At 35.1% G+C, this 17,070-nt stretch overlaps 2 protein-coding genes across 2 annotated transcripts; both read left to right on the top strand.

Moving 5' to 3' along the window:
• Positions 1-3,578: 3,578 nt before the first annotated feature.
• On the top strand, positions 3,579-4,520 carry LOC124960296 (olfactory receptor 8B3-like). The gene has a single exon (XM_047519013.1). The coding sequence runs from the start codon at positions 3,588-3,590 to the stop codon at positions 4,518-4,520; it is 933 nt and encodes a 310-aa protein (XP_047374969.1). The 5' UTR covers positions 3,579-3,587.
• A 9,080-nt stretch (positions 4,521-13,600) lies between these two features.
• On the top strand, positions 13,601-14,529 carry LOC124958547 (olfactory receptor 8B3-like). Its single transcript, XM_047516690.1, is given in 2 exon segments — positions 13,601-13,856; positions 13,859-14,529. Coding segments are annotated over 2 exon segments (927 nt in total).
• Positions 14,530-17,070: the final 2,541 nt, after the last annotated feature.

Below are 17,070 nucleotides of genomic sequence, written 5' to 3'. Positions count from 1 at the left end.
AGATAAATGAATGGAATTGGAGAATATCATGCTAATCCCCAAAATCCAAAAAATCCAAAGGTCGAATGTTTTCCCTGATAAGTGGATGATAATATACAATGGAGGTGGGGGGGGGCTGGGAGTGAGAAAAGAATGGAGGAACTTTAGATTATGTAGAAGGAAATAAGAGGGAGGGGTATGAAAATGGTAGAATGAGACAGACATCATTACCCTATGTACATGTATGATTACATGAATGGTATGATTCTACATGGTGCCCAGCCATAGAAATGAATTGATGTACCCCATTTGTGTACAATGAATCAAAATGCAGTCTGTAAAAAATTAAAAAAAAAAGAAACATCTATACATAAATAGTATGCCTTTACGCCATGTACAGACAGAGAAACAACGTGTATCCCATTTGTGCACAATAAAAAAAAAAAAGAAACATCTAAAAAGCTTAAATTGCACCATTATAAGTCAGAGACCATCTGTAATTAATTGAAAATGCCTCTTATTGGAATAATTTTTATAATTAAATAATTTCCTTACCAAAAACAAGAATAATAAAATTGTTATAAACACACATTCAGTTTCGTGTGAACACTTGTTTTCATTTAATTTGGTACATACTTGCATAGAGAAAACTTTGTAAGACACTCTTGAACTTTTTTCCAAAGAAGCTGCACCATTTTGCATCCCATATTGAGTAACAAGAATTCTGTTTACTCTTATATTCACCAGCATTACAAATAGTCGGATTTTTTTGACATTTAGTTCTCACTTCTAATTTTGCAGTAGTATTTCATTGTTGGTTTAATTTTCATTTTCATAATGACAGGTGATGATGAGTATCTGACGTGCTGATCTGCTCTCCATATTTCTTCTTGATGATATATGTGTTTACATGATCAGCTCATTTCTTTGTATCTATATTTACTATTGAGTTTTAAGTGTCCTTTATATATTCTGAATAAAGTTTTTCATTAGATATGTGACTTGCAAATAATTCTCCCAATGTTTGGTAGTCATTTTATTCTTTTAATATTTTCTTTCTCAGAGGAAAAGATTTCAGTTTGATTATGTTCATTTAATCAAAATGTTCATTTAACTTTTCTTTTGTGGGTTTTTCTTTTGGTATCTTATTTTTGCCTACTCCTTGGATCACAAAGCTTTTATTTTTTTGTTGTCTTTTAAAAGTCTTAAATTTTAATGTTTACATTTATATCTATGATTCATTTTGAGACAGTTTTATTAATGGTTTGAGGCAGGGATTGAGGTTGGTTTTATTTATTTATTCTTCATATGACTATGTAAACATTCTATACACAATGTTTCATTACTTGAAAAGCTTTTGCTTTCCTCATTAACTTGCCTATGCACTATTATCAAAAATCAGTTAACCCCCTATACACACACACACACACACACAGTAGTGAAGGTCGGTAGCACAGTTCAGTTAACACATCCCAGGTCCTAGGACACTGTCAACTTTCTATAGATTTGCCCATTCTGAACATTTCACACAAAGTGTTCCTGAGCCATGTGTGGTGGCTGAAGTAAAGGGACAGAGGTCATGGTAGTTAAGAACTCTCTTTCCTAAGCATGTGATAAGTATGGCTATTATGAAGGATTTCAGCCAAGAATATAATTTCCACAGATTTGTTAGGAGTTCCTTCTACATGTTCTGTACTGTACTTAGCAGAAGGAGATAAGTAGTTAGTAAGGCAAAATTATCTTTATCCTTACATAACATATAGCTAGAGAAGAACAGGAGGTGGTAAAGGGGTAAAATCTCTGATGAGGGTTATGATAGAGAATGTATTGGAATTTATGAGAACATGCATAAGGAATGCTGATACTTGTTTACCATTTACATGTGCCAGATAGTATTCTAACCATTTGACTTATAACACATCATTTAATTAAAACAACATCCTGTTGAATAAGTGGTTGTTTTATTATCATATTTTATAAATAATGAGTCTGAAACTCAGAGAGGTTAAGGTATCATAGTTAATAAACATAACTATGGAGATTAAAACACAGGCTCTTACAGTCCCCACTCTTCTCTATGATGAGAAAATATTGATGAACCTCATCACTGAAATGTCACATTTAAAGACTGAATGGACCACTTAGGTAGAAATTTCCAGTAGGTACTTAGAAGTAAAAAAGTTTAATAAGAATGTTAGCCATTGAAAGATATTTTGATGCTATTCCAGGTGATCTAACACTTTAAGTGACTTAACACAGTCCTTGAAATTTTTCAGATGAAGAAATAAGGATGTGTGGAGGCAGACCCTGTGGGAAATACTACTTAGGATGGGGACAAAAAGAGAGTAACAACACTAACAATATATTTCCCTACAGAGTTCAAGATGATGAAGAGATAGGAGGTCATTTTTCCTCTGTCTTGGGGATGTCTGATCTCTAGAGTGAAAAGAAAATGACTAAATCCTGCAAATCCTCCAGGAACCAAAGACAGATCATCATCCACAGTGTGAAACAATCTCTTTACTTCCCTTTTACACCTAGAATGTGTTCTTTGGCAAAGTGAGGAAGCACAGTTCTACCTTGTTTATAACCAAGTACAATTGTGTCTTTAAATTAACATTTAATCTTCTGTGTCTTATCAAACAGCAAATCTGATAACAATGAAGACAACTGTTGCTGGAGAAGATAGAAAGTCATAACCATAAATTATGATCAGAAACAAGACACAGTTCCAGAACACATCAGAAATTAAATCTGGATCTTATCCTTCTAGAAGCAAGGACCTCAAATCTTGGAAATTTACTTTTCTAAGAATACAGGGATAAATAACAAGGATAAAGAAGTACTGAGTTCTGCATTAATAAAGGTGAGTTCCCAAATTCTTGGTATGCTGATACTGTCCTTGACATTTATAATGATGGCAAAGTGGATTCTACTGTCATGTATAACTAAAAAGAACCAATGAAAAAATGGAAGGCCAACACTCTAAACTGTAACATTTCCTCCCAATTTTTCACATTCCTAAGATTCAAGTGAAACTGGCAGAGGATGTTCCTGAGAAGATTTGCAGCATCTCTATCAGTAGTTCCCTCTCCATGGACAGATCTCTCCCCTCTTCTAGATTTATAACTTCTTTCTTTCTTTCTTCTCTCTTCTTTTGGTCACATGGGGTTAACATATAAGTTCTCTAAGTCTCTGGTCCTTTAGTTTTTATTTAGAAACAATGCTTTGAATTTCACCCACCAGCATTTGATGTACACTAGAAGCCAGCACCAGTTTGCTTAAGGCTTCTGTTTCCAATTCTTCTGGTGAGAAGAGGTGCCTGTGAGGAGAGAAATGATGAGACAAGAGAAAAATTCTTCTTTCCAGGTCTGGTCTTCTCCTTTCACTCTTTTCTCCCCTCATATTTGTACCTGGTATCTCTGCCCTTAATTTTATAGGGTCATTTGGTTGTGCTGCGCAAGGAGGGATTCTGTGTGTTGAGATTGAATTAGTCTCTGACATCTCCAGTGCACAACTGACACTTGGAGAAGGAACTATTGTTGAAATGCTGGGTTGTCCTCTAATGAAGCTCTTTGTCCAGTGTCCACAGGCTCCCTTGAAGAAGAATGGCTCCTGGAAATGGCTCTTTTGTGAATGAATTCATTCTGATGGGGCTAACAGATTGGCCAGACCTCCAACTTCCTCTCTTCTTTCTATTTCTGGGAATGTATATGGTCACTGTGTTGGGAAACCTGAGTTTGATAACTCTAATTGGCCTGAATTCACACCTTCACACCCCCATGTACTTTTTCCTCTTAAACTTGTCCTTCATTGACCTCTGTTACTCTTCTGTGTTTACACCCAAAATGCTGATGAACTTTGTATTAGAGAAGAATGTTATCTCTTACATAGGATGCATGACCCAACTCTACTTTTACTGTTTTTTTGTAATTTCTGAATGCTATGTGTTGATGTCAATGGCCTATGATCGCTACGTAGCCATCTGCAACCCACTTTTGTACAACACAGCCATGTCCACTAAGGTGTGCTCCAACCTCATGCTTGGTTCATACTTGATGGCATTTTCTGGTGCCACGGCCCACACTGGATGCATGCTGAGACTGACCTTCTGTGATGCGAACACCATCAACCACTATTTCTGCGACATCCTCCCTGTGATGCAGCTCTCCTGCACCAGCACCTCTGTTAATGAGTTGGAGGTTTTCATTGTGGCGGGCATCAACATCACTGTGCCCAGTCTCACCATCATTATTTCCTATGGCTTCATCATTTCCAGCATCCTCCACATAAGCTCCACAGAGGGCAGGTCCAAAGCCTTCAGCACCTGCAGTCCCCACATAATTGCTGTTTCTCTGTTCTTTGGATCAGGTGCATTTATGTATCTGAAACCATCTTCTGCTGGGTCGATGGATGAAGGCAAAATCTCCTCTGTCTTTTACACCAATGTGGTTCCCATGATGAATCCTTTGATCTACAGCTTGAGGAACAAAGATGTTAAAGTTGCCCTGAAGAAAACCCTGAGCAGGAGAAAGTTGTGATCACATACTGTGTCTTTGTCCATGTAGTTGCAGAGCAGGGAGATTCTATGTATTTAATTTTAATATTTTAGTGTCAGCCATTTTATTGTTTTTTTCTTAGACAGTATTTATTGTATTTTTTTAATCTAAAGTATCTTAAATTTATTAAATTAACAGAAAACACTGTATTATTTTAACATGTACAAAATATGGTTTGAAGTCTGGGTAGGTGGTGTGAAGATTAAATCTAGCCCTCTATTTTTCTTTTTAATCAGAATAAAGGAAATTTGTATCCTCTCAATTTGTTTCTTTTTTAATAGTGGGTATTTCCATTTCTTTGCCATTTTCACAATTCCTCGTACTGTTCATCTTGCTTACTACTTAGCATAATGATGTTAAGAAAGAAATTCATCTCTGATTTGTATTTTTTCATTGTCACTGTGGATTCCTTTTTTTTTTTTTTTTTTTTGGTACCCCTAAACCATGTATGATGTGACACTCACAAGCCAAAGATGGGTCTTTTTCTTTTTTTTCTTTTTTTTTCTTTTTTTTTTTTTTTACTTCCTTTTTATTGCTGGATAAATGGTTCTGCAAAGGATCAAAAAGTAACACCGGGATTTTGTCATTGGGTGTTGGCTTTTTAGTCTTCCACTTGTAACATGACATTGGAAACTGAACCAGAACATCTGACTCTTCCCTCTGCACATCCTCCATCAGGTAGAAATGCATCTTCAATTTCCAGTGTCATTGACATAGGCAGCTCCATAAAGTCTCTCAATCATAACCCATTTTCTATCCATTTAGCCTTGTTAGTACAGATTTCATAGCTGGTACTTAGTAGATCGCTAACAAACATTTATCATATGTATAAGGTAAGATTGCTCAGAGAGGTTAATATTTACTAAAAATCACATAGCTTCCTTGTGGAAAGCCTGGAATTCCTATTTGTTTCTGATTTTAATTCTATTATTCTATCTAGTATACTTTGTCTACTTCAATTATTTTTATTTTAGAAAACATGAGTGTGAGAAAATATTTGTATTTGCAGAGTTAACTGTGCTTTGTTCATGGATGTTACCTAAATTTCTTTCTGGGTGGTTTATGTTTTAGTTTGTTTAGGGATCATTTTTTGTGTTGAAGTTGGAACAGAGGAGGCATTTTGGAACAGGGAACTGAATGTATCTAATTTTTTTAATAAATGTTTTCAGGATGTTTTATTCAGAGAACAGGATGTGGAACAGAAGGGATCTATACCCCAAGGTTCCCATTTCTCCTTTTTACAGGAGTCATAATAGACACATATGCTTAAATAGTCCAACTTTCCATAAACTAAGTTGCCTCTTAAAATGGTTCCACACACTCTTACCTGTGACTGCTTGTGTTTACATCATTTTTTTCTCATTATTTCCTCCAAATAATATGAAAGAATATTGCCTATTATAAAGTTTATTTTTCTGAGATTGGAACTTTTCATATATATTCTGAGGCTCAACAAAAGAAAAATTAGTTAGTGACTATGTTGAGTCACCTCAAGTAGTGATAAAATGCATGAGTAGACATATTTCTGATATGTTTATAAAGGATGTTAAATAGCATAAGTTATTTACATATTTAAATAAATTTTCTTTTGAAAAAGAAAACAAGTTTATCAAAAGGAATGCTAAGTGGAAGAATAATTATCGTTAAGAGTTCTTCCTAAGTCCCAGGGTCAGTGGTAAATTATCATATACAATATCTTATTTATTTATTTATTTATTATTGTTTTGGTGCTGGGGAATCGAATCCAGGACCTTCTGCTTGCAAGGCAAGCACTCTACCGACTGAGCTATTTCCCCAGCCCACAATATCTTATTTAATCTCACAAGTGACCTTTGTTGACACCAATGAGTAGCCCACTGCAGTGCAGATTGTTTCTGTTCGCCTCTTTTTCCAGAACACTTATTTCTGAGTGCCTTGCAGTACAGTGTGGCATGTGACAGTTCCAGATGGCAAACAGCATCCCAGGGTCAAGGTGTGCCTTTGCACATTATCTTTTTGTGAATTGGATGGAGATGATAATGGAACCTCATGTAGGTCGTGAAGGTATAAGGAAAACCCAGGAAGTGTTTGCAATAGAATCAGGATTAAGAAGGGAAGAATAGATGGAATTACCATCAAGAATAAGCATAAGGGTCTGGGGTGCTGGCAATATAGTTACAGATCTGCATCGTGATTATAAGTTGTTCATTTCATGAAATTTTGCTGAAGTACACACATTAGAGTTTTCAATATGTATTTCTGTAAGTTTTATAATAAAATAAGATTATAAGACTTTGATTAGAGCTCTATTTATATAGAACAATAAGCACATATTATGCAAACATTAAGAATAAAGTTCCAAGTGTATCAAAGCAACCTTCCTAACGGAATGGTTCTGTAGAAACAGCAGAGAGAAGGTAAAATTTCAAAATCATCTAGACCCATCCAGAGCAAAGACAATTCTTTTACATAAGAAGGTAAAAAGATAGACACCAATGTCTATCACAGGGGGAAAGTCAGTGTTCAGTCACCTTGTATAGATTTGTAGTGTTTTATATCCTTATTTTATATTTATGGCATGGTATAGTTCTCATTCTATATTACACAATTTTATTTTCTGAATCCTTTCTACTATCTTGATTAAGTATTTTCTCAATGAACTTCTTCAGATATTATTTGATATCTCTATGATTAAAATATTTTAAGAATATAGAAATATTTAGGCATATGAAAAGACTGCTTCAATGACCAGAACTGTTATAGAACATAATGATAGAATCAGAATCAGGTGTTACTGCTGTATTTCAAGTTCACAGGTGACTTTGCAGTTAGTAACTTTGTGTTGAATCACAGAGTTAGAGCATTTTATAGTTGACTTTCCTAGGTAAGCCTTGTTCCTGGAGACTAAAGTACACACTTAACTGAAGGGAAGTCAACTATATTCAAGTTTACTGACTGTAAGAGAGAACAATTGGTTGACCCTTGGCTTCACATCTATATATTCATAATGCGATATGGGTTTTCAATTTAATATGCCACAATATGTATCGCTGCATGGGTTAAGAATAAATAATTTGATTTATGAAAATGATAGATGAATATGATGGCCCAAATTCGGTTGAAAATGAAGGCATTGGTAGTTTTTGCTAAGAATGACAAAGAATAAACAAGAGAAAATACTAGAATTAGAGTGAGTCAATTATGTAAAAGAAGAGCCAAGGACCCGCATTTGCATCACAATATGTTTACTTAAATGGTATAAGTCAGTTAAGTACTGAATTTTTTTCTTTAGTTATGAATATCTAATTATTCCAGTCTCGTTTTTGAAAAGACTGAAATTTCTTGATTAAACTGCCTTTGAACTGTAAAAATCAATGGACTCAATAAATATGTGCACATTTCTGGAATCTATATTAATCTACTTGTCTATCCTTTTACTAATACCACCCAGTGTTATTATTGTAGCATTACAATAAGTCTTACAATAGATTAGCATGAATTATCCAGTATTGTCACTTGAAACATTATTTTGGTAGTTCTTTTTTCTTTGACTTTTTCAGAATCAGCTTTCTATAAAACATCCTGCTTTAAATTTATTGTAATTGCTTAATCTGTCTGCATCAATTTAGGGATGATAACATCTTAGTAAAATGGTAGCTTTCAATCAATAAACCCAATGTGTCTATACTTATGTCTTCTAATTTTCAGAGTGCTTTCATTATGATATTAGATTTATACCCATGAATTCATAATTTCTGGTGGTGCTATAAACTATGTTGTTCTTTGAAAACCTCAATTTTTAATTATACTTTATGGATAAATAAGAGTAATGAACTTATAGCTGTGACTTTAGTGAAGTTCCTTATGAGTTCTAGTAGTGTTATCTTCTTATGTGTTAGGATATTTCAATGTTGACGTTATGTTATCATGCCATTTAGAAATTTAAAATATTGTTTTTGCCTTCTAAATTGCTGCTATTTATTTATTTATTACTTATTGCACTATATAAGATTTCTAGTACAGTATCAAAGTAAGAATAGAAATTCTCGCCTTATTTATTCACATAAAAATGTATTATTTACCTTTCTATATACTATTTAAAAGTAATCAGTTTATCTTTATGTTCCAGCTTTGTTTTGTTTCATGTCATTCTCATGAGTCCTTTACTATATGTGTATCACTTAAAAGACTTTTAATTCATGTTGGTTAATTGTTTAAAAAAAAATGAAGTGGTAATGAAATGCTTGCAAACTGTTATTTTCCTTTTGTGATCACCCAGAGCAAGAAGAGTGAAGGTGGGGAGGAAAGAGGAAAAGTCTTCAGTGTTTCATCTTCCATGAACTATTCTTTGAAAGAATTGCTTCCATTATATCTTAACATTCAAACACTATAGTGCTTCTCATAGTAAGATAAAAGAAAATAAAAATAGATAGCAAAATAATTACCATGATGTTATAATTCATAATATTTTCTGTAGCTTTTAAATTTAGACACATATATTTTAGGGCAACTTAATTTCATTTAAAAAAATATCTTAAGAACCTTCAGTCAGTATATTCTGTAGAGTAATTTTTATCTGTTATTTTAATCAAATCTTGGTTGATTAAGTTAAAAGTTCCCATCAGAGGGAGCTGTTGACCTAGATTACCACAGAAATATTCATTTTCAAATTAGAAAATTTCCATTCTGGATAGGGATCTATTTAGATTACATAACTATATATCTTAATTCATAAGATGGTTAATATACATTTCCTTTTCACACTGCATTAGTTTAGGCACAGAAGATAATTCTTAATTTTTGTTTTTATAGCAATTGGAAGTTGTAAAAGGTTTATTCCATGAAGACCAATGTTCCCTCTGTTATTTGCCACAAATCATATTCTAAAACATGTAAAGAATTTATGATCTAAAAAATTGTCATAGGCAACACATTTCTCCTTTAAGTAGGTCACTGATAGGACAGTCAGTATTCACAACATGGTAAACCCTAGACCGCACTTTTATTCAATACATCTATTTTGGGGGTGCTTTCTATGTCCTAATGTCTAGACATATAATTATTTCTTTTTTGTACAGAATTTCCTTGTACTTGATCTGTTCAGAAATTTCAAACTAGCAAGTTTTGTGAAAGATGAAAGCAATCTCTTTGCTGAGATTCCCATGATAACTACAAAAGTGTGCAATATGTACAAAGATAGTAGGAGAAATGAATTAAATTGCATCACTATAAAAATCATTAAATCACAGATAAACATATGACAAAATAAGAAAAGCACAAAAACTGGCAGAAAAAATTAGCAAAATATTGAGTAAATTCTTACTTATCAATAATCAATTTAAATGTAAATGGATTAAACTCCTGAATGAAAAGATATACAATGACTAAATGGATAAAAAGAAAACCAAGACAAAATTACATACTATCTACAAGAGAATCACTTTAGATTTTAGGACATACATAGGCCAAAAGTGAAGTGGTAGAGAAAACTATTCCATACAAATGAAAACCAAAAGAGAACAGGAGTGGCTATACTTACATGAGACAAATATATTTTAGTCAGAAAGTATTACAAGAGTTAAAAAAGGTCATTAGATGATGACAAAAAAATCAAGTCAACAGAAATATATAGTAATTACAAATATATGCACCCAACATTGAATCACTTATGTATAAAGCAAAGATTATCAGATCTGAAGGGAGAAATGAACAGCAACACAATAATAGATTTCATTCTCTACTCTCTCTAATGTATATATTATTCATACAAAAAGTTAATGAAGAACAACACAGCTGAAGAACATTATAAAACTAATGGGCCCAACCGACATAAAGAAAACTTTCCACCAAACAGAATTCACATTTTTCTAAAGCATAAACAGAACATTCTCCAGAATAGATTACTGACTAGTTCACCAAACATGTTTTAACAAATTAAGATCATATGACTTCAAATATTTTCTGATCACAAAGTAAGGAAGACAGAATTTAATAACAGTAAGAAACATGGGAAAATTCAGATTCATGGAAACTAATCAATATATTCTTGAATAAACATTGAGAAACAAAAATAATTTAAAATGTATCTCTATATCTGCCTTCCCATGTTTATTAAAGTACTGCTTACAATAAACAAGATACAGAATCAATGTATGTGTCGTCCAATGGATGAATGAATACAGAAAACATGACATATGCACAGTGGAATGTTATTCAAGCATAAAAAAGATGAAATATTGTATTTTGTGGCAACATATGAAACTGGAGGCCATTATGTTAATACAGGTGTGGAAAGATAAATGCCAGATGATCTCATCCATATGTGGGATTTAAAGAAGCAGATCTCATAGCAGTAAAGAGTGAAATAATGATTACTAAAGATGGACAGTGTATGAAGGAAGAGGAATAATGAGAAGTTGGTCAACAGGTGTAAAGATAATCAGGAGGAAGAGAAAGTTTCTGGTGTCCCTACTATATAATAGGATCAATAATAATGCATTGCACATTTCAAAATAACTAAAAGAGAGAATTATCAATGTTTCACCATAAAGAGACACACATTTTTGAAGTGATGGACATGCTAATTACCCTGATTTGATCATTAACATTTCATGTATCAAAAGTCACATTACGCCCATAAATTTGTGTAATCATTATGTGTTGATTAAAATGAAAAAATACTAAAAAAACTTTTTAGACAAACAAAATAAAAATACATCATGGCAAAACTAAATGATGCAGTAAAAACTACTAAGAGGGAAGTTTGTAGTAATAAACACTTATGTCAGCAAAGAAGGATCTCAAACAACTTAAACTAGTACCTAAGGAGCTAGGGAACAAAATTACAACAATGTCAAACATTGGTCAAAGTTAGCAGAAAAAATGATTTAAGTCAAATACAGAGTATAAAACAATAGAAAAATAGTGTGTATTTTGGTAGAACAAAACTAAATTGAGAAACCCTTAGACTAAGAAGAGTGGAGGAGAGACTAAGAAGAGAGAAGAGAATGAGAGAGAAGTCTTTCCTTATGATGTTTTGGTCTACCCCTGACAGCAAGATAATGCTGGCCTCATAGAATGAATTCAGAAGTTCCCCTCCACTTCAACTATTTGGAAGACTCTGAGAATATTGGTATGATTATTCTTTAATGATTGATAGAATTCATCAGATTTCTTTCTTAGTGGTTGCCAGATGTTCAGAGTATGCTAGGCCTTCAGTGCTCTGAAATAAGCTCATGTAGTGCCAATTTTTCAGGTAGCCTCCAGATAAACTGGGTCATTGCACTTAAGGAAATGCTGGGATTTGGGATTTTCATATGTTAGGTCTTTGATGAATCTTGAGCTTTGGTGATGACCAGTCCAAACGACTGTCTCTGTTCTAAAGGACCTGGGCAGCAGGAGACCTGTGTCCCATTAGCACTCCAAGACAGCCGAGAGAGTACCCAGTCCTCTAGGGAGCTCCCAGAAAATTTTGGCAATGAAAGCACAGTGCACATTTTCCTTTCTTAGAAAGAGGCTGGAATTTTTCAACTTCTATCTTTGTGCCAAGTTGAGGAAATCAGTATGCTGACTGGTACTCCAAACCACCCTCTCTATTCTTACTGGCACACAGTGATCAGAGTATGTCATGTCCTGTGCCAATGTCAGTGCTATGAGATCAGCTAGGGAGAAACCAGTCCTCTGCAAAAAAGATGGGGGCATGAATCTATGCTTCACCTCATTCCCTTCCCAGTTCTATGGTGTTGTGCCAGGAATAGGAGTTATGGCAAGAGGGTAATTTGTATTCCTTCCAGATTCAATGTGATTGGTTTCATGCAAGAGTGGAGTGCAGGAGAAACATAACTAGTTTTTAATATTCTCCCAACTGGAACTTGCCCAGAAATGCTGTTGAATTGCTGTGTTCATGGAGGAAGGAGGACTTACTGTTCTACCATCTGACTGACTGAGAAATGAAAGGTTCTATCTGAGGGTTTTGTGGGATCCCTAGAGTGAAGGGGAAGCTTGAGTAAAACATCAAGTCCCTAAGGACAGATTATGGTCTCGGGTGTAACTACAATTAACTTATTTTCCTGTTCCACTTAGAATCTGCTCCTGGAGAAGACACTCGGCAATCTTCTACTATGCTTATAACCATTTCCCTTATATCACTAAATTCACTTAAATCTATGTCTTATCAAGGGTGAAAGTGATGATGATAACTCTTTTCTCTGCTGCTTCAGAGGACTTAGTGTTAAAATCATAACTTATATTGTGTAGTTCAGAAGATCTCCAGGACATATTGGAAATAAAGTCCTGGTTGCAATTTCCGTTGGGGAACCACCAAGGTAAGTAAATAATAAGGAAGCACCAAGGTTTTTTGACCCAAGAAGGGCAGGTTTCTGGGTTCTGTTTGTACTAATATCTTCCTTCAGTTGGAAGTTCAGGGATCTAAAATATTCCCCTTTATTTTCCATTATTGCCCAGTTTTGAGACTCTGTGAAGTGGTACAGGAATCTGTTAAGGGGTAGCAGAGACATGAGGAAGCTCAGGGAATACAGACCTCAGTCATATTTCTTCTTCTAGATTTATGACTTTTTTTTGTGACATGGGGCAGTAACTAAACTGTTTCCAAACTTCTCTTTCAATTAGAAAAAATGTTTTAGTTCCCACTGCATCAGAGTTCAATCTGTGTCAGAGGTCAGCAACAGGTTGCAAAGTTGTCTTCCTCCAATTTTATTGCTGAGGGGAGGGCTCTAGGCAAGGAAGAAATGATGATTTGAGAGAAAGGTAATTCTGTCCTGAGTCATCTGATTTCTTCCTTATTACCTGATTTTTCAACCCTCATGTTTGCATATGGCAGCACTGGTATATGCTTTGTAGGGGAGATGTTTGTGCTATACTTAGTTTTTAAGATTCTAATAAGGGGAAGAGAGTGTCACTCAGCATCATGATAGTAGTAAAAGCCGATTCTGTGATCCAGCTTAGGCTAATTTCAGTCAGTTCCATTGCTGTCCCAGATTATGTGAAAAATATTGTGAGAAGAGTTAGTTTGTCCTCTAATGTAAACCATTTTTTCTTGTATCCACAGATTCCCTTAGAGAAGAATGACTCATGGAAACAGCTCCTTTGTGACTGAGTTTATTCTGGTGGGACTAACAGACCAGCCAGACCTCCAGCTCCCCCTGTTCATCCTATTTCTAATAATATATATGGTCACTGTGTTGGGAAACCTGAGTTTGATAACTCTAATTGGCCTGAATTCACACCTTCACACGCCCATGTACTTTTTCCTCTTTAACTTGTCCTTCATTGACCTCTGTTACTCTTCTGTGTTTACACCCAAAATGCTGATGAACTTTGTATTAGAGAAGATATTATCTCCTACAGAGAATGTATGACCCAGCTTTACTTTTTCAGTTTTTTTTCTATTTCGGAGTGCTATGTGCTGACGTCAATGGCCTATGATCGCTACGTAGCCATCTGCAACCCACTTTTGTACAACACAGCCATGTCCACTAAGGTGTGCTCCAACCTCATGCTTGGTTCATACTTGATGGCATTTTCTGGTGCCATGGCCCACACTGGATGCATGCTGAGACTGACCTTCCGTGATGTGAACACCATCAACCACTATTTCTGCGACATCCTCCCTGTGATGCAGCTCTCCTGCACCAGCACCTCTGTTAATGAGCTGGAGGTTTTCATTGTGGCGGGCATCAACATCACTGTGCCCAGTCTCACCATCATTATTTCCTATGGCTTCATCATTTCCAGCATCCTCCACATAAGCTCCACAGAGGGCAGGTCCAAAGCCTTCAGCACCTGTAGTTCCCACATAATTGCCGTTTGTCTGTTCTTTGGATCAGGTGCATTTATGTATCTTAAACCATCTTCTGCTGGGTCGATGGATGAAGGCAAAATCTCCTCTGTCTTTTACACCAATACAGTTCCTTTGATGAATCCTTTGATCTACAGCTTGCGGAACAAAGATGTTAAAGTTGCTCTGAGGAAAACCCTGAGCAGGAGAAAATGATGATCAGAAACAACATCTTTCTCTGCACGTAGTTCTAGAATAAATAGTTCATTATACTTAATTAAACATTTTTTTCACAGCAGTCTTCTTATCCCATTACTTTCTTCTTCTTTTTTTTCTTTGAGAAAAAGTAAAAAAATGGTTTATTGCTTTGCTAGCAAAGGAGAAACACAGGGAACTCCTGTCCCAAAGGCTGTAAATTTCCCATCAGCAGGAGGAACAAGGGACTTTTAAAGAGGTGATTTCAAAGGGCTACATTCTAAGTGTTCTCTGCGGGAGTTTGTAATTCACTTTGTTAATTGGGAGGTAGTCATTTCTGAGACCTTGTGATACCATTCCCATAGTCTGGATTACTTCATTCCTATGGTGGATGTGTATTCAAGGGCAAATCTTCCTAAAATGGGGAAAAAAGGTAATCCTGTTTCTCCCTGAGATTAGGGAGGGGGAGATTAGGGAGGAGCAGGAAAAGAGGAAGAGAAAGAAACATGTCCATTTTAAAATAAGTTGCAGTGGCAGAGCAGCAAGGGCTATATTCAAAGCATAAAGTGACTGTCAAATTCTGCATTCTGTTTCTATGGAAAAATGGGCAACAACATCTCCAAGCTTGCTTCCCTGCAGAAAGAGGGAGAAGTTGGGGGAAGAAATCCAAAGTCCTTGTTCTCTGTCAGGTGGGACTTGGACAGTTAAGGGTATTTAGCATCAGAGCAGTTCAGAGATCGACAGTGACGGATGGCAGGTGACTGGACAAGGCATACATAGGGCAGGTTATCCTATTTCTTACCATGGTGAAAAAATTTGAGTCTTCTCTCAAAATTTATTTCCACTTTTCATAAAGAATGTCTTCCCTTCCATACCATTTGCTTAATTCCTTTCTTCTCAATTTTTTCCCCTCCATAATAACCTTAGGGAAGAAATTTGTGCTTTTAAATATTATTTTCAACCTGATTTTTTTCTTAGGTAAAAATATCAATGATCTAATAATGTCAGATCAAGTAGTGCAAGGGTTACATCATGTCGTTGTGGGAGGTGGACCTTCTCTTCCACTTGCCATTGGAAGCATGCATCAGGCAGCATGTTTCTGTTAATCATAATTCTTTCCTCCACTGGGAAAGATCTTTCAATACCAGAAATGTAAGGTCCTAGTCAACTAGTGCCCATTTTGCATGTGTAACACTGCATTTTTTTGATGAAGAGCTTTTTAAAATTTATTTGTAGAGTTAAGACAACCTGTAAGAGAACATCAGTATGTATTTATTGCATGGATGATAAAGTGAAGCTCAGAGTGATTTACTTAATGATCTACTTAAAATCACATGATGTCTTAAAGAAAAAATTCATATTAAATACTTGGCCTGATTAGAAGTCTACCACTTTTCTAGAATACTTTATTTCTACTTTACCCCCTTTTCTTTATTTCTACTTTACCCCCTTTTTATTTTTTTGTTTCAGTTAACAGGATATGACAATAAATTTCTTCTTTTCAAGTTGTCTATACTTTGTTTCAGTTTAACACATGAATTTCATTTAGAATAGTCATTACCTTTTTATTGTTCATTTGTTTAGGAAAACAATTTGATGGGTCTTTTTGATTGAGAAACAGGAGGCATTTGAGTCAGTAGATTGTGAGATGATTGGTTATGATAGGGAATTAAATTTTGTTTTTACAGTGCTGAGGATGCACCCAGGGCCTGGGGGATCGAACCTAGGGCCTTGTACTTACAAGGCAAGCACTCTACCAATTGAGCTATCTCCCCAGCCCCGGGAATTTAAATTTTGAAAGAAACTTTTGGTGAATAAGCCAAATTGAAAATGTATCTTTTTTTGAAGTAGAATGTCAGATTATTTTTCTTTGAGAAACTTGAGAAAAATGATTACTCTAAAAATTCTCAATCTAATAAACTGAATAACAACAGTTTAAATATTTTCTAACACAATTAAAGATTTTTATTATTATACCATTTTTATAAATTCTACTCAATATTTAGGCATTTTGAAATTTGGCATACATGGTGTGTTGACCTTTGTTTTGTAGATGTTTGTTATGGTTTAGATGTGGTGTCCGTCAAAAGCTCATGTGTGAGACAATGCAAGAAGGTTTGGAGGAGAAATGATTGGGTTATAGCCTTAACTAATCAGTGAATTAATCTCTGCTGGATTAACTGAATGGTAACTAGGGGCAGGTGGGGTGTGGCTAGAAGTGTGGCTCATTAGGGATGTGGTTATGGGGTACGTATTTGTATCTGGCAAGTGGGGACCTCTCTTTTTGCTTCCTGATCACCATGTGAGTGGCTTCCCTCTGCTACACTCTTCCGCCATGATTTCTGCCTCAACTCAAGCCCCTAGGAATGGAATCAGCCTTCTATGGACTAAGACCTCTGAAACCGTGAGGTCAAATAAACTTTTCCTTCTCTACAGTTTTTTTGGTCATGTCATTTTAGTCACAAAAGTGAAATAGCTGGCTAAAACAATGTTTGACACTGTGAAATCCTTGACTTATGACTTTAAATGACTTCTTGTTTCTCCTTAGACCCCAATATTGAC

This window comes from Sciurus carolinensis, chromosome 11 (genome assembly GCF_902686445.1).
Source record: "Sciurus carolinensis chromosome 11, mSciCar1.2, whole genome shotgun sequence".
Classification (NCBI taxonomy): domain Eukaryota; kingdom Metazoa; phylum Chordata; class Mammalia; order Rodentia; family Sciuridae; genus Sciurus; species Sciurus carolinensis.
Note: the sequence above shows the minus strand (reverse complement) of the source record. Positions and strands in the feature narration are given on the sequence as shown.